This window comes from Ascidiella aspersa, chromosome 8 (genome assembly GCF_963924565.1).
Source record: "Ascidiella aspersa chromosome 8, kaAscAspe10.2, whole genome shotgun sequence".
Taxonomy (NCBI): Eukaryota; Metazoa; Chordata; class Ascidiacea; order Phlebobranchia; family Ascidiidae; genus Ascidiella; species Ascidiella aspersa.
The window spans coordinates 13449915-13469086 of record NC_139454.1 but is presented as its reverse complement, the minus strand read 5'-3'; the positions used below and the strand labels follow the sequence as shown (position 1 = coordinate 13469086).

General features: G+C 36.4%; 1 protein-coding gene and 1 non-coding gene across 5 annotated transcripts in view; one reads left to right on the top strand and one right to left on the bottom strand.

The window, feature by feature from the left end:
• The first annotated feature begins 481 nt into the window (after positions 1-481).
• The window catches only part of LOC146136221 (protein Aster-B-like), a 38373-nt gene continuing 19682 nt past the window's right edge, over positions 482-19172 (top strand). Inside the window, exons 1-4 of one of the 4 annotated variants that reach the window (XM_083395988.1) lie at positions 482-578; positions 5413-5516; positions 16036-16146; positions 18284-18410. In XM_083395988.1, coding sequence (XP_083252114.1) covers positions 5494-5516; positions 16036-16146; positions 18284-18410 — 261 coding nt within the window. In that variant the 5' untranslated portion in view covers positions 482-578; positions 5413-5493. Of the gene's footprint in view, positions 579-5412; positions 5517-13056; positions 14243-15713; positions 15872-16035; positions 16147-18283; positions 18411-19172 lie in introns of those variants that run through there. The other 3 variants (XM_083395985.1, XM_083395986.1, XM_083395987.1) reach the window with 3 other exon arrangements.
• Trnaq-uug (transfer RNA glutamine (anticodon UUG)) lies at positions 2934-3014 on the bottom strand. The gene has a single exon. It is a non-coding gene; the product is annotated as a tRNA-Gln (tRNA).

The window sequence follows — 19172 nt, the reverse complement described above, 5'->3', positions numbered from 1 at the left end:
AACCATCCAACAAAAGCAAGGGTGCTGCGAATAATTTATCATTCCTGTAGGGTGCCGCAAGTCAAAAAAGTTTGGGAACCACTGACCTAGAGCAATACAAAACAAAGATATTCTTACATGGTGTTAATGTACCATGATTATTGCTACATCTGCACCACAGCTATGTGACAAATATCTAAAATTCAATCTGTGGTTAAGGAAAAAAATGTGTCAATTGCCTCTAGTCATGTGGTATAAGAATATGCTTATAAAGAATAAATATTACGGTAACTATCATTTCCTAAAAATGAAGGCTTCAAAGCACAAACATGACAGTCACATTTAGACCACTTTTAAAAAGAATCTGCTTCAGTTAAAAAAACACAGTTGTTACACCAACAACAGATATAAAATTTATTTTAACCCCAAATTCTAATGATTTACTTGACTGAAATGTAAAATTGTGTAATTGTTATATAACCTTGTGCAATGTTCTAATTTTAGGCTTTCTGAGTAGTTTGCCCCTTGTTAGTTGAATTTGTGTTGCAGAAAGTGATGGTCCAAGTGTATATCGTTGTCAACTTGAATGAAAATTTAAGGTAAGTATTCTTTAATGACTATACTGTAATTTTAACAAAGTGTGCAATGAACAATGTGTTTAATAAATTGTTCAGTACACTTTCTTTCATACTCAACAGTAGATAGTTAACATACAGGAATCTTTAAATCAACTTTTTATTGCGATTTTACTCAGTTTTTATTTTTCTGCTGCTGTTGCTCTTTCTAAAAGTTATGCAAAGTATTCTGAAACCAGAAAGGAGTAGTTACAGTATTACCTGTAATGTTTACCACATGCACGGATTCCTAAAATTTTATGTTAAACTGTGTGTAAGTTTCCCAAAGAAGCTTAACGGAAGACCATTTTGTGTTGTCTTCATTTTTTTTATTCAGGCATCTAATGCCCATATCCATTCCACATATTATCACCTAGCTACACCACTTCCTTTTAGTCTTCTCTTTTAATTACACTGGTCAACAAAATTTTACTTGTTTTTCAAACGAGAATGTGAGTATTTTATTTTAGATGTATTTTTCGCGCTGATTTTGACTATACCTTGAGTTTTTCTCTAGCACATCACATTTTTAAGGTGTCGTCAAGTTTAATTTTTCCGAAAAAACGCATTAAAACCAACAGACCTGTATGGTATATGGCCCTTCTATCAGGTATTTTCAATTATTTCCCTCTGTTAAAGTCCTTCATGACGGGATTTTATAGCTTAAAAGGTCGCTTTTGATTGTCACTAACTGAACCAAGGTAAGTAAGAGTGCAGAAATTGCATTTTGATTGATATGCATAACCGATTAACATGTAAACCTAAGTAGATCATCAACAAATACCAGAAAAAAATGAAATTTTAATTTTTTTTATTTAGCTTTGCTTAGAAGTGAAAACTATTTGTAGAAAAATGCTAAACATAGAACTCAACTTTTGTAACAATCAAGAATATTTTCTTAGGGCGGTAATGTTTGTGATATCAGCCACTGATGGTTCTCTTATAGGCTTATAATCTCTTCTCAAACTGGTTGCATACTACTTAACGTTCTGTTAACATTACAATATACCACATTGTTTGAATAATATACTCAAAAATAAGACCTGAAATGGTCAGAATCAGGCCTATGCAACACTTTACCAAACCCCAATCCAAAGCACATCACTAACTCCCCTAAAAAATTCATCCCTCACCCATTTTCTAACACCACCGATTACCTATCAATAACCCCAAACAGGTATAAAAAATCCAGTGCCAAAACAGCGGCGCTCCAACGCCGCCATTCAAGCTAGTGTGTGCCTAAACGCTAACAACGAAACAGTCAATGTCGCCAACTAGCCCCCAATTGTCTCATACCCTCTCCATACAATGAAAGACACACACAAACATATGTGTTTAATAACATCTGTGATCTAGCCCCTCGGAAGTTGCTTTATGACCAACGATTACGGCTTCCGTATCAATAGTACACCGAAAAGCCATCGCAGACTCGCCGAATCTGTCGATCTATGATGCAAGCAGAGCAAGCCAGAAAAACAACTGGCCTGCAGTGAGGTTCGAACTCACGACCTCCGGTCAAGCCGGGACCGTCGCTCTACCAACTGAGCTATGCAGGCTCAGAGAGGAGCGAGTCGAGAAACAACCATGCGCCAATACTTGCACATTTTTGTTAGTACAAGCAACTTCACACTGGGGGATCATCAGTCCGTATCAATCAATGAAAGACACACACAAACATATGTGTTTAATAACATCTGTGATCTAGCCCCTCGGAAGTTGCTTTATGACCAACGATTACGGCTTCCGTATCAATAGTACACCGAAAAGCCATCGCAGACTCGCCGAATCTGTCGATCTATCATCAGTCCGTATCAATCAATGAAAGACACACACAAACATATGTGTTTAATAACATCTGTGATCTAGCCCCTCGGAAGTTGCTTTATGACCAACGATTACGGCTTCCGTATCAATAGTACACCGAAAAGCCATCGCAGACTCGCCGAATCTGTCGATCTATGATGCAAGCAGAGCAAGCCAGAAAAACAACTGGCCTGCAGTGAGGTTCGAACTCACGACCTCCGGTCAAGCCGGGACCGTCGCTCTACCAACTGAGCTATGCAGGCTCAGAGAGGAGCGAGTCGAGAAACAACCATGCGCCAATACTTGCACATTTTTGTTAGTACAAGCAACTTCACACTGGGGGATCATCAGTCCGTATCAATCAATGAAAGACACACACAAACATATGTGTTTAATAACATCTGTGATCTAGCCCCTCGGAAGTTGCTTTATGACCAACGATTACGGCTTCCGTATCAATAGTACACCGAAAAGCCATCGCAGACTCGCCGAATCTGTCGATCTATGATGCAAGCAGAGCAAGCCAGAAAAACAACTGGCCTGCAGTGAGGTTCGAACTCACGACCTCCGGTCAAGCCGGGACCGTCGCCGTCGCTCTACCAACTGAGCTATGCAGGCTCAGAGAGGAGCGAGTCGAGAAACAACCATGCGCCAATACTTGCACATTTTTGTTAGTACAAGCAACTTCACACTGGGGGATCATCAGTCCGTATCAATCAATGAAAGACACACACAAACATATGTGTTTAATAACATCTGTGATCTAGCCCCTCGGAAGTTGCTTTATGACCAACGATTACGGCTTCCGTATCAATAGTACACCGAAAAGCCATCGCAGACTCGCCGAATCTGTCGATCTATGATGCAAGCAGAGCAAGCCAGAAAAACAACTGGCCTGCAGTGAGGTTCGAACTCACGACCTCCGGTCAAGCCGGGACCGTCGCTCTACCAACTGAGCTATGCAGGCTCAGAGAGGAGCGAGTCGAGAAACAACCATGCGCCAATACTTGCACATTTTTGTTAGTACAAGCAACTTCACACTGGGGGATCATCAGTCCGTATCAATCAATGAAAGACACACACAAACATATGTGTTTAATAACATCTGTGATCTAGCCCCTCGGAAGTTGCTTTATGACCAACGATTACGGCTTCCGTATCAATAGTACACCGAAAAGCCATCGCAGACTCGCCGAATCTGTCGATCTATGATGCAAGCAGAGCAAGCCAGAAAAACAACTGGCCTGCAGTGAGGTTCGAACTCACGACCTCCGGTCAAGCCGGGACCGTCGCTCTACCAACTGAGCTATGCAGGCTCAGAGAGGAGCGAGTCGAGAAACAACCATGCGCCAATACTTGCACATTTTTGTTAGTACAAGCAACTTCACACTGGGGGATCATCAGTCCGTATCAATCAATGAAAGACACACACAAACATATGTGTTTAATAACATCTGTGATCTAGCCCCTCGGAAGTTGCTTTATGACCAACGATTACGGCTTCCGTATCAATAGTACACCGAAAAGCCATCGCAGACTCGCCGAATCTGTCGATCTATGATGCGAGCAGAGCAAGCCAGAAAAACAACTGGCCTGCAGTGAGGTTCGAACTCACGACCTCCGGTCAAGCCGGGACCGTCGCTCTACCAACTGAGCTATGCAGGCTCAGAGAGGAGCGAGTCGAGAAACAACCATGCGCCAATACTTGCACATTTTTGTTAGTACAAGCAACTTCACACTGGGGGATCATCAGTCCGTATCAATCAATGAAAGACACACACAAACATATGTGTTTAATAACATCTGTGATCTAGCCCCTCGGAAGTTGCTTTATGACCAACGATTACGGCTTCCGTATCAATAGTACACCGAAAAGCCATCGCAGACTCGCCGAATCTGTCGATCTATGATGCAAGCAGAGCAAGCCAGAAAAACAACTGGCCTGCAGTGAGGTTCGAACTCACGACCTCCGGTCAAGCCGGGACCGTCGCTCTACCAACTGAGCTATGCAGGCTCAGAGAGGAGCGAGTCGAGAAACAACCATGCGCCAATACTTGCACATTTTTGTTAGTACAAGCAACTTCACACTGGGGGATCATCAGTCCGTATCAATCAATGAAAGACACACACAAACATATGTGTTTAATAACATCTGTGATCTAGCCCCTCGGAAGTTGCTTTATGACCAACGATTACGGCTTCCGTATCAATAGTACACCGAAAAGCCATCGCAGACTCGCCGAATCTGTCGATCTATGATGCAAGCAGAGCAAGCCAGAAAAACAACTGGCCTGCAGTGAGGTTCGAACTCACGACCTCCGGTCAAGCCGGGACCGTCGCTCTACCAACTGAGCTATGCAGGCTCAGAGAGGAGCGAGTCGAGAAACAACCATGCGCCAATACTTGCACATTTTTGTTAGTACAAGCAACTTCACACTGGGGGATCATCAGTCCGTATCAATCAATGAAAGACACACACAAACATATGTGTTTAATAACATCTGTGATCTAGCCCCTCGGAAGTTGCTTTATGACCAACGATTACGGCTTCCGTATCAATAGTACACCGAAAAGCCATCGCAGACTCGCCGAATCTGTCGATCTATGATGCAAGCAGAGCAAGCCAGAAAAACAACTGGCCTGCAGTGAAGTTCGAACTCACGACCTCCGGTCAAGCCGGGACCGTCGCTCTACCAACTGAGCTATGCAGGCTCAGAGAGCCAATACTTGCACATTTTTGTTAGTACAAGCAACTTCACACTGGGGGATCATCCATACAGTTTCAGGCGTTATTTAGGCCTCATTCCAATGAATTTATGGCTTATTCCTTTTATTCAGATGATTAGGTACATATTCTGTCGTGGACATTACTGCACATTTGGTATTCTTATGTCATTGGTTTTAATACTATGTGTTCCCATTACCATAGCTAGAGTTGCTAAAAAATTGTATTTTAAATTTCAGCTACTATTTTATTTTGTTTCCGCATTTAAATAACATTTAGTTTTTACATTAGATTTCATATCAAAGCATGCTAAAAGGAAATGTTTCAACATAAAGAGAAGTCGACTGGCTTTGTAATATTGGCATCATTCTGATGGATTCACCAATTCAGATACAGTAAGTTAATAAATAAATACGGTTGTAGGTATTTTGACATATTGTGATAAAATGTGTGCATACTAAATGTATTAATTACCCACAATATATGAACTTGTTATAAGGTTATGTAACCTTATTTTAAACAAGTTTAGAACTTTTTGTCATATTTTTCTTTGGACATGCACATATACTGGTTTTTAGTGAACATATTGATATACCAGTAACGATTTGATGACTTAGACCAGTGGTCGGCAAACTGTGGGCCGCAGAGCCATTTTTAGTGGGCCGCGAGGTGGCCGTACATATTCATTGCACTTTGTTTTAAAAATATTTTTCTTGTATAAAACATCTGCTTCTGCGCACAAAATGTGTGCAATCCTTAGTATTTTTTTATTTCCTATGTATTCATTAAGAGTTAATAAATACCAAATCAATATATATTGTTTTTCATCAGTGCTTCTATTGAGTAGTTTTTGTGTTTTGGTAATAATAGTTTTAGAGCAAATAAAGTTTAAATTGACGTTAATCATCATTGATGAATGCATCTGTTGGTCTATCTCTATTGCCTTTTCTTAAACACACCCATGTTACACTTTAAAAACTCTTGCAACATGACATGCTTTTAAAGTTGTAGTCAAGTGTTAAAACTATTTTTATTGTTTCAATGTTGATCTCTTTTCTTTCTTTTGACCACTGAGTTTGCCTTGTGTGGCACCACAGCAAAGAAAAACTGGGCAATTCTTGGGACATTTACTTGAAACAAGTAAACTTCTTAATGAGGCTTGGGATTTTGCACTCATCAATGTGAGTGCAAATCGCTCCAGGCGATGCTGATTGACACCCACTCACGAGACTTACTGGTGTCTTAAAATTTGGTTATAGACCAACTGATGGTATTAATTTATTAATCCGTAATAAATGTTTAATTTCAATGACTTATGGCCAAATATTTTGTTTTACCGCTTCTGATACACTTTTATGCAATGGCAACAAAAAATTGACCAAATGCGTCACATATTGACGAAACGCATCACAACGCATCACATAGTAAATAGTATATGCATTCAATATTAAGATAACAATCGTAAATTCATAACAGTCTCATTAGAAAATATTTATTAAGCTGAGTATCCTACTTGTTTAATTATATTTCTGAAGAGAGATTTTGTGCTGTCGAAATGACAATGACAAAAGCTCACTAAATAATAATGATTTATAAAGACCAAAATTGTAAGGCATGTTAATAAAGCAATTGTAGAAAGGGACTTCGCACTGGTGTTACGGCATTTTAGGAGAGTGCTAATTGGCATTCACTTGCCACTAAAGACCAATCCTCTTAATAGTGATTTTGTCACCTTGTTTGTATATTTTAAACAACTTTTTTTGCTTGCTTTTTCTACTCTTTGAATTTATGTGTTTGAAAAACAAACAATAGTGAGTGGAGATACCAGATGTTTATTTCACTCATTTCATTCTCAAAGAATTGTTTGATGATTGTAGGTGGATGTTCTTTTGAAAAGAAGCGAGTCTTGCCATGAGAAAGAAGTTTTCTGTATTCAACTTATACAAATTCACAGTACTAAGTGAAAAGCATAAGTACGCTCTGCAGCACTTCTTTTTGAGGCAAAATAGTCTTGCCAGCCCCATAAACAGTCTGTATTTTTCTCCTGGCTGCGATTAGCAATATCTATTAGTATCAATTTGGAACCGATACCCAATACCAAGTGAGTATCTGTATCCATCTGATACTGGGATAGTATCGGCTCCAATCCGATACCAAATTGATATTTTTAGCTAAAATTTCTGTTGCAAGAGACAAATTTATAAATATATATTAGGTTGACAACTGTAGGTATATAGAAAACTATTTTATTTGTGAACAAGACAAGATTTTTTTAGATGGTAGTGTAATATCGCGGCATGTAATGTGCAACGTTAAATCAAGAATTTTGACTTGACTGATGGCATTCTTTTAGGGATATCGTTACTATTCTTCAGGGATTTCGCCAGTTAAGTCAGAAAACAATTTATCATAAAAACACTTTCGGTTCTCTAACTAAATATTGTGCAATTGCAGCTGAAATCCAGTGTAATCTTGCCAGTGCGAACAAAAAAATAATTTATTTGGTTTAAATTTGCTAAAATTTTAAATTAAAGGAAACATGATGCATCAATTGGGCACATCTAAGAGATTCACATAAAATCACAAATTTATGTAGTGAAACTTGGCATATATTTTTGGCCCTCCTGGTTTTGTTACTGTTTATATCAGAGGTTCCCAACCTTTTTCCAATCCCGTACCACTTGGATGTTTTCTAACGCCGTGCGTATCACTTTTTGTATAACAGTGGTTCTTCGCCTTTTTTCTACCGCGCCAAAGAAATTGCATTTATTTGGTTTGTATTGGCTAAACCTTAATATTCGAGACACACAAAAGCTGCTAATGCTTGATATATTGCTTTTCATCAAGCTAATTTAGACAAACATGTTGTAAAAATTGAAACATTGCGTTAATCGTGTTTTAAAGGGGGTGATGGCACACAATGCAAAGGCTATATACTGCAAATAACATCACAAATTCGCGCAATAAAGTCGGAGTTCCCCCCAATTAGTGATGCGCAAAAAGTTGTTTGTAGTTTGTGCAAAGCGCAAAATTTTTTGTAGTTTTGTTGTTAAAATTGGCAAAACACAGTTTGTGGAGAGGCTGGCATGCTGCACAACTTAGATCTTCTTCAACCGTATCATACTGTTCTGAATAAACACAGCCCCAAAGTTCGCAAATGGCTAAATTATGATTGTGTTTCTTCAGTTACTTTTCTAAACATGTGTAATTTTGATGTTATGCATAAGACAGCATACAAGCAGATTTAGTAACTAAAGCAAAATGGAACTGATTATAAAAAGCGTACCACCTGAAAAACCTTTGCGTACCACAGGTTGGGAACCCCTGGTTTATATGCTGCGAAACTGCACTTTGACCATACAGGAAAGCATAGCCTATTGTACTCAGTCTTATTACATTGATTTGTTTTGATGTCACAAAAGTTTATGGTATACTTATTGGACCATTTCATGAATGTGTCATCACTTTATTACTTAAGATTGAAGGTAAATTGATTTTAGTATAAGGCTGAATGACCACAGGTTAATTGAAAATGCTTTAAAGCAGACTGACCAAGCCTAATGAAGTGAAACGCTGCTTCTTTTGTTGTATCCCCATTGACCAGACTTGATGCAAATCCGACGCCGACGCAAAGCAGTCGTGCGTGATTAAACTCGTTTTTAGCAAGATAGCATGTTCAATACTTTTAAAGATTCTTTTTGATAGAAACCACAGTAATTTTAAAGACATTATTGTTGTGTAATTTTGAACTTTATCTTCTTGTTTCAAAAAGTGTAAAAAAGTACGTAGAAACAACCCTTCTTATATATATATATATATATATATATATATTTTTTTTTTTAAAGTACTCAGTACTTGTGGTGTTGCAGTATACCACTTGTTGTACACCTGCCAATCCATATTGCTGACAAAGTTTCCATTTAATTTGCCTCCGCCATGATCACGCCTGAATTATATAACATAGCTTTGACTGGTTCAGTGGTTGAGAACCACTGGTTTGAAGCAAAATGGCTAGAGGTCGTAGATAGAATGAATGTCACAACACTTACAGAAGTAGGTAGCATATTTAATGTTTTGAGTATTTTTAAGTTGAAACAAAATTAATAGTTATTCAAACTGTTTGTTATTACTTAATCATGGACACATTGTTAGAAGTGCTCGTATATTCTACAGAGAGGCACTTACATTAAAGCGAATGTCATGTTAGCTTGATATTGTTAAACACGCCGTTGTCAAAAAATCAATTTTATAGGAAGCAGTTCTCTTAGCATGTGTTTGTTTTAGAATATTTGTAATTACCATGATTCAAATTTTACAAGCTTACCAATGCACGCAGAAATGTGATAGCTAACAGGCCTACAGTTAACAAGGCCTATTGAATTTTAAAGATGACCTTGTAATGTTCCTAACTAAACAGAAGTAGATTTTTTGCGATGAATTTTGGGTAAATTGAATGATTTTACCATGTCTCTTCGGGAAAAATGCAACATTTTTACCTCTAAAAGAGAAAAATTCCATTTGGGACTAGCAATGGGATGTTTAGCTTTAATCATTCACGTGTATAGGCTATACCCATCAAAAGATCACATATAAATTCCTTTTCTAAAGTAGGGTTTTAGAGTAAGAAAATTTTGGAAGACCTGGTTTAGATAAGTGTTTCACAGCCATTTTTCATAGTGAACCAAAATGCATGCAGATATCAAAATAGTAAATCTTTGTACCCAAAATTGTTTTTTTTTTTATTTTTTGACTAGCACAAAAATAATTGCAAAATACATTGTACGTGGTACCTACCCTTAATAGTACACAACAAACATGTAAAATGCAAATTTACCAAGAAGAATGCCAATATTACAAACTGTATCAGCATTAGGATTTTAAAGAATGACTCCTTTCATCATTAAGAACACCAATGGGGTAGCTACAGTAGAATAAATTTATTAAAAGTGGTGCCAAGGATATTAGTTAATTGGTGTAACGTAATGTGTAGTTCCAAATTACAAAGATCCTATTGAAAACAGCAACATACTATTTTTCAGTCAAATAATGTACTTGACGTCTGTTTGTGGGCCACAAAAATAGGTTCAGAAGGTTGAAGACCCTGGCTCGTGGATCATAGTGTGGAAAATGTATGATACTTTTAAACTACTGTTTAATTCATAGCAAGGAGAATAGGTTATTGGTAATACGATGAGAACTCAGTGGTGTATGATGGTTATCTGTTTTGAAACTAAAATAAAAAATAATTCGAACAAAAACAACATGTGTCCAAAAAAATTTTTTTGTTCTGGCCACATAATTAGGGCAAACAGCTGGTTGCTAGTTAGGTGTTTACAGAAAGTATTTTTGGCTTCACTGGTATATATTCTGCTACCCAGGACCAGGAGAATTATTTTATCAGGCGACTAACTGGTCGAGACTCACATAAAACACTGCTTTAAATGTCCAGTAAATCACTGCTTTAGATGCTGAGTTGCCTGCTATACGTGATCTCGCGATTGTACAATGTAGGCCTTAACATATGTTTAATATTTTATAAATACCTCATTTAGCCTGGTCAAGGCCGTCTAGCACTGTGTACTTCTATTAATACGCAGGTACGTGGCCCGGTTTTAGCATAAATAATGACAAAAATAGTCTATCATCTTTTGGACATAATTTTACATTTTAATCTAGACAAAATACCTGTCATTTAATAGGGTATTTACTATTTGATGCTTTGTCGCCTAAACTTGTTATAATACAAACGCTATTGCATAGTATGTTGTACCACGGCCAACTGGTAGAGTTTGTTAAAGTTTGTTAGGGCCGGCGGTGGTCCAAACCCAGACCTGGCCTCATTTTTTGTGATCTGTGAAATGTTGTTTTATTCAATGTACTCCAAACTTTGGATGTTTTTCTATTCGACTGGTTAAATTAAGGATAAGTACTCTACAACAGCAATCCAGTTCAAATTGCTTGTTTAACGCCTAAAAATGTTTATGGTATAGCTATTAATTATAATGATTACGTGTTTCTGAGTCTTCATGTGGCCCGCGAACAATACGCAAATCATTGCATGGCCCGCGATAATTGTAACCTTGGACCACCCTGTATATAGCCGATGATTTAAAGATTGCAACAATTTAACGCGTTATTAAAAAAAAGCTACAAATGACTTAGCATTTTCGGTTCGCTCTAATAAACGTTGTACAGCGTTGCGCTACATGTTCGGTAATTATAAATTCTGTATTATGTAATGTATTTTCGCGGTAATCGGAAACATGTAGGTTGTAAAACAACGAAGGCGCTGGTCCTACCTATGCTGTTTGCCGCTAACTGTGTCTGAAATGGAAAATATACGATCTGTGTGGAAGCGTTTTTTATTTATTGGTTTTTATAAATTGCGTAAAACTTCGTCTTAATAACTTGGTCTCAACCGAGGGCAGTATTTCAAAGAGAAGGGGAGCCATTTTTTCTGTCTGGGAGAAAATGCATTTCTATTTAAAAGTATAAAAGCTTGGGAAACCCATGTCAAACCCAGATTTTACTTGCGGCACCAAAACAAAAAATTGGGCGACACACTCACGAAATGGGTATCGAAAATAATTTTACATCCTTATGATAGCGGATCAGTAAATATTGGTGTTTTCAAATAACATTAAAGAACTGAAACCTGACAATTGTGCTTCGCACTTTTTTGGCTAATTTACTTTTGGAACAGCGGCCAAGATTAAATTATAATAATAAGGACAAAAATGACTATCGTTATTCAATGATATTTCGTTGGTTGTCAGCGTTCGTATAAACTTTAAAAATCATTTTTGTATATGTTAAAGGTCTCCAGGCATAACACCATGTTTAAAAAAACATCAAGGTCGAAATAAAACACAGTTAAAAAAGAACAAATTAGGAGTAATACCTGATAATCAAACTAAGGTTTAAATCAGAATAAGACCTGAATGGACAGAATAAGGTCTAAAGGACCTTTTACGTAAATCCAATCACCACTTTTAACTTCATCACTAACTCTCCTAGTAATACCAAGCATCCATTACTCACTACTGACCACAAGCAAAGTCAAGTAATCCAGAGCCAAAATAGCGGCGCCCAAACTTTGTTACCAAAACGGCCGATACCAGACCAGTGGCCCCAATCGCACCACACCATTTCCCTTCTGTTTTCGGCGTTATTTAGGCCATTTTGGTTTTATTTCGACGAGTTCAGGACTTCTTCCGTAGTGACATATAGATAATATTTCAAACAAAGTTGTATGACTTAACAATAAATGGATGGTTTTACAAAAATACAGGTTTCTGTTTTTTCCCCTTATTTAAACTTTCAAGTAATAGAAGTAGTAATTATGATACAAGAGCCGAAAGTTTACTAAGTATACCATAGGTAAGTATAAATTAAAAAGTATTATGTCACTTTTGTGACTACTGACCTAATCTGTCTACCCCCGTATACCTCTTTGCCATTTGTATACGCTAGCTTTGTTTTCTATGCACTTTGCTGTCATGTATATCCAACCCTTGGGCCCAACACAATATTTTATATGTATTTATTTTGTTTCAAGAACATAATCAAACAGCTAATTGTTTTAAGTATATTTAATTCATGAAAAAATACATAACTAACCCCAGCTAACAATAAAAGATTTCGTGTGCAAGCAGCGTTGTAGTTATTGCTACACTCTTAGGTTACAGTGGCCTACTTCATATTTTGCTTTACTTGTGAAGTGATTTCGTAAAAAATGGCACAACATGGCTTTTAAAATATCAAAAGAGGCCTGTGTTGCAACATTTTATCAGTTTGATATTTTCCTAAGTTTGTGATTACTTTGATTTAAGGGGGTTAACCACTGGATAGATCCGAAACGGGCATTAATAAACCAAACCACATTGTTCAGTTGTTTCCGTCGTCACAACAGAGCGTCACGCTTGATAGCTTTAGTCACAGCCGGGTAATCACGCCATGATCAGGTGATGTGCTTTTGCCGCATTTTGCGCTAAGGCAAAACCACAACACCAGCAGTTAGTATTTCTTGTTTCAAACTCTGTGGTTTTATTTATCAATTTTTTTTGTTATTAGGCCAAAGCATTATTTTATCAGGCAAGGGTTTATTTTTGTTGCCATTAATTTAGTCAACCGTTCACCGTTTATTCTGTGTTACATTAACTTGTCTACATACGACAATAAGTCGGAATTCTATTCTTCTTTAAATTAAAAAAAATAACTCATAGTTTAACTGTTTTTTATTTAGCTGCTGCTATACCTATATATTTGTATAGCACCACATGCTTGTTTAGTATGCAAATACCGCCAGTATTTTGAATCTATATAAAAGCCTGTTCTAAGGCGTATGGTTGTTTTGAAATAATATTTTCTTCTGAGATAATATTGTTGTAGTATTTTTGGTAACTGAAAACGTGGCAATAATTTTGAAAGCAAAAATGCTTTCGACTAGGTCGTGCGACGTGCGTAGGTATTTTCTGCTTTTTCAATATAAAATATTTGACTGTGGGTTTTGTCAATAGATTAGTGTGGTGTCACCTTGTTTACGAGCTTTTAAGTTTGTGACACCTATTAGTTAATATTCTAGCGTTGTTTAGAATAGATGATCGTAAATTTCTGTATACACGTATTAGTTTATAAGTTAAGTTATTTTAGGGTTTAGAAAATTATCTGTCGGTTAGCGATTGTACCGCCAAGTTTGTAGTAAAATGATCTCGGAAGAAGATTTTCTTTAAAAAATCGTCCACCCAACAGCATATTGATGTTACGTGTTGCCCTGTTCTGTACAAGAAATGCCGTCGTTCGTAATCGAAAACAGTAGCGGAACTATTCCTTATGACCTTTGCACAACGAAGGAGTCTTACGAATCTGTCATTCGACCCGAGACCAATGTTCAGCATTGTACATCTATCGTAAACCAACTCAACTGGAGCACGTACGATAATGGGGTACAGATGAAAAGTAAAAGCACCCGAAACAATATTATGCCACCGAAATTTGAAGATATTTCTTACAGCATTGTACCTCTAAATGCCAAAAAGTTGTTGACAGGGAAAAGGACTCACTCGCTTAAGAAAAAAATAGTTAAAGTCCAAAAGTCGCTTCTAAATACTCTGCGTGTCAAGTAAGTTGATGTCAATTGCCGATAGACGTTTTTGATGTTTTGGGTGGGTTTTTGAATCTATCGCTGTAACTTATGATTTCCCCTGCAAATCTGATATGACGCGTGTAAAGTCGAATCACACTTTTGGTTTAATACAACTAATTATCGGGATTTCTGTTCTGTTTTAGTAGCTCACCAAAATCTAATTTTTACTCCATTTAATATTTTAACATATTTTCAGCGCTCGGTAGCTAAAACGAAACACATTGCAAATAATATATTTTTTTGAAATAATATAATCATTATAAATAGATTCGCGCTTTACCCGGAAAATCGTACAAACAAATTGTGAAATAGTGCTGTTCTGGATGCCCTGTTGTTGTTAATAAATGATCCTACTCTCAATCATATAATCCGTTTCTATAAAAATTTCCAATGCTTAATGTATATCCTATTTTTAAGAACAAGTGTTCAGGTATTAGTATTTGACTTGTATAAAATCAACTGGACTTTTGTACCTCATTAAGCGGGTCAAATTTATTTGGTTATTTGCTTTCTTCATTTACTTTCCATACCTAACTATCACCTGCTGTCCTGTCATTGGTTTGTTTTCCGTCAAAATTTTTGGCAAATAACTTTAACGTTTGACATTGTGTGTTTGTTTGTTGAAAGCCTTACAAAGGCGTGTTTTTTTAACATTGCTTCGAGAACGGCAAAATTAAGTTTGGAAAACATTACAAACATTTAGTGCGAGTACAACACTCTATCATGAAAGTTTTTAAGGGAACGTTTTATATGGAATGATGTAGTTACGTTCCATTTAGATTAGATTATATTTTGACTGTTTATTACTGACCTTTGAGAATTCATGAAAACAAAATCGTACAGGGGGAAACTTGCAACTACTTTACCATGTTTCGCAAAACTCGATATTGATTAATTTTATGACCCCTATTATCGTTGTTTCACGAAACTTAACAAGTCTCTGAACTGTATCTCTTTTTAAAGTTATTTCTTTTTATGAACTATTTTTAACGTATTGTCGAAGCTGGCCGTAAGGCATACTTGGTAAGCGAACAAGCTCAAACAATTCGTCCTGACCTATGTTATATATCGTTCTTTGGATTGGTTGATTTTGGTGGCCTGATGTTTGTTAGCGTGTATTGTTTGCTTTGTCAACATATCAACCTATTGGAAAGCGTAAAATATTTTTAATCATTTTCTTTCTTAACATTTTGCGATATAACAAAAAACATGTGTGAAAAATTTGTCGTGTATTTTTTTACTACGACCTGACAGCGATCTGACAACTGGCTAATGTAGCCAGAGGTGACGTCATTCTTCTAGTTGTTAATTAACGTACGTTGTGTTGTTCAATGTCCAGCTTTTCTGAACGTGAGCAGTTTTAATGCTTGTTAGACGCTATAAGAGTTGGAAGCATTTTTTATACTAAACGGTAACTAGTGACTGGCTTTATCATACATTTCTACGTTAAAGGAACTGAATTTTATAAGAATTGAAGTTTGCTATTTCGAACTATGACTATATGGTAAACTTGGGAACTGCAAATTACAACCCAGTTAATCGTTAATGTGTAATGATGTCTGACAAAGTAAAATCAAAAACCAGATTGAAAAATTTATCTCACAGGTGAGTTAAGCCCTACTTGTTGAACGTTACTCACTATTTTCAAATTGTAGCAAATCTGCAGGTTTAAGCACGTTATGGATTACATTTTTAATTGGTGATGTATCGTTTTAGTGCAAATCCTATTTTTCGTTCCAAACGTCATATTTACTAATTACTATTGTTAGGTCAGAATTAGCATCGCATGACAGCGAGGTTGAGCATGATGAGATATCCAATCAAGCTGAAACACCAGAAGCATCAACCCCTTCGCCATCTTTTCAACCTCCTGTTACCAAGTATGTTTGCCCCAAAGTTAATATGCTTTACCTTAGGAAAGATAAATATACATTCGTTTACAATTACTGCAATCTAGCCTCACTGTAGTCGCTTTTTGACCAACGACAACGGCTTACGTATCATAGTACACCGGAAGCCTTGGACAGACTAACGAAATCAGTCGATCAATGATGCAAGCAAGACAGGCTAGAAAAACATCTAGTTAATATTTGAAGGCTAGCTTTCACTTAAATGGATATGCTACTGTAGCTTCCCTTCAATATGAAGTGGTTTGTGCTAACAAAATTCTTCATAATTGTTTTTTCGAACCTTACTGCAGGCTAGTTGTCTTTGGGCTGTTATTAAGTCAAATAAGTAAAGTAAGCTTCTTTCATAAAACGATTAGTAAAATATGCCTGACACAAATCTACACAAATCAACTCTGAAGAGCACAATTGGACTAAAAAGAATGTCTTTAAAACGATTGAAAAAAATTAAGAATATTAAAATAGTTAAATAGTAAGAAAATTATATAGTGCAAAAAAGGATATACATGAAGAAAAAGAAACTGTACCTAAAAAGCAATAATAGAATCCTGAAATGCCTTAATGCAAACCAATTAAAGCAGTGGTTTTCAATTTTTTTATGCTTTCAGAAATGTTCGCTGAACCTTTGACGCCCCCAGTTTTGGTACATCAAAAGCAACCAAGATAATACTAGCAAAACGCAACTGTATATCTGAAATCAGCGCAAGAAATTTGAACGATATAACCGTTTTTAAAAATGCTTTGATTCCAGAGGCGTTTAAAAAATCCCAAAAAGGGTTGAATTTTTAACTCAGAATTTCCCCATTTATGCCGGCGTTAATGACGTTATAAAATAGGGAAATACCTTTAAAAAAGATCTTTATTTCCTGGTGTTATTGTGTAATGATTATTATCGCAACAACTGCACCGCAGCACAAATTTAAGCTGTGTTTAAGTGAAAAAAATTGCGTCAAAGCACACACGTGGTATTTAAATATTCCTACAGGGAATACTTTTTGTGGTAACTATCATGTCTTAAGAGTGGAGATCCCTATAACGCGCACGACAGTGGAAGTTAGACCACGTTTTTAGAGAATTTGCAGTTATGTTGTAATACCAACACCGGATATTAGCGCATACAGCAAACAGCCACCAACTGCGATTTGTGTTTACATGGACATTTGTCTCATTGCGTATTGAATAAACTGTGATGTTCACTCTTGTCGAATACTCATTTAAGCTTTGCATACTTGTATTGAAGCTTGTGGCATCAACCTCAATTGCTACTAGGTTTGAATTATAAGGTCATTGGATAAAATCAAACCACTTAAATAAGTAAAAATATATCTATGCGAGATTTTACGCGCTTTTGATAAAAATGGGCCGTACAATAAAAGTAGAAATGTGAATGTTTTATTGACAAAACGTACCGAATAAGCTATATAATGATAAATTCCCTGATTTGATAAACAATTTGTCTTTTCTTGATTAAACATATTTATATTTGTTAAATAAGTAATGGTATGTATTTTTACTGAAATAAGTTGCTTTGTATAAATTTCATTTCTCTATGTTCGTTTTAAACATTTCATTACCTTCGACTAAAACATCCAAGTGTCACTTACTAGTAGCGCGAAACGCAAATAAACAAAACGAAGGGGAATCTAAGGTTTACTTACCTTTTTAAGTTTTTCATTTCCAATGTCTGATACTTCTCCGGTTGCGGAGAGCCTTAAAAGATAAACCTCAAGGAAGAGTGGTACTCAAATTGTATGCCACGGCTGACGGCGTCTCAGTGTGTCTGAGAGGATTCTAGTGTACCAATTTTTTTATGTAAATTTGAAAAATAACTTATTTGTAATACAAATATCTATACAGGCAGGTATAAAGCTTCAAATGCACACTAATCCTAATTTAATATTATGGCATTTACCTAAATACGTAGTAAGGATGATTGACGTTGCTTTGTAAAATCATGGTAGTGATTTGTTTTTATTTCAAAGAACAAACTTCAAGAACCACTGCCCTGGATCATGAAGTTTTTTTTTGCTACATGGCGGGGTATTCGCTCGATTATATCTAAAGCAAGTCAATGTTTTTCGGTTGTAATAGTAGGATTTTTGTGACGCAGTTTGGCTCCGCTTCATGCAACCACCGCCATGAAGGAATTCAACGATGCCAACGGACGGTATGTGGTCATTGAACAGGACCTAAAGAATGGAATAAATCTCGATGTGTCATCTACAAATGAGAACCAGGTGATGGTTATACATAGTCTGGTTCCAATTCAATTTAGATTACAATTTAGATTTTCCAATTCAATTTAGATTAAGAAAATAAGATCACTTTTGGATTGGCAAACATATTTGTCGATTTGGCGCTTGATTTTAACTGTTTCTTTTTGTATACTAAACAGCAGAATACTCTAGCTAAGCTAGCAATTTAGGTCAGACACTATTAAAATATTTTAAGATATAGATCTATATATATTGCCAGCCAAGGCATCGCCAGCTAGCTAGAGTATTCTGCTGTCATGATCACAGTAATGAGAAATTAAGGTCGACCTTTATCTTGCAAGGGTCAAGGTGATTTCCAAGGTGTAGGAAATAGTTATTTCGCTGGGCATCTGCTTTATTTAAATATTTCTCGAGAGAGATTTTGCGCTGTGGAATAAAATAGCCTCCTAAATACTAATGTCTATTAATACCTATTAACGTGTTTTTTACGACCTATAAACGTGATAAAAAAATATTAGCAACATGCCAATATCACCCACACGTATGCCAGCATGACTTACTTATTGTGAGCAAGATCGTTTATTTTAACTGTCCGATTTTATCCCTTTTTATTTTAAGAATCAGACTATGATTTGCTTGCTTCTATTATTGGGGACATGTCTTGTTTTATTAGGTCAAATTATTGTACGACCTATAAAGAGCAATTTCAGAGCGCGTTTAAATATTTCTTACTTTGTTTAAGAGGTTTGTAATGACTATAAATCTATGAATCGTTTTTAAGGA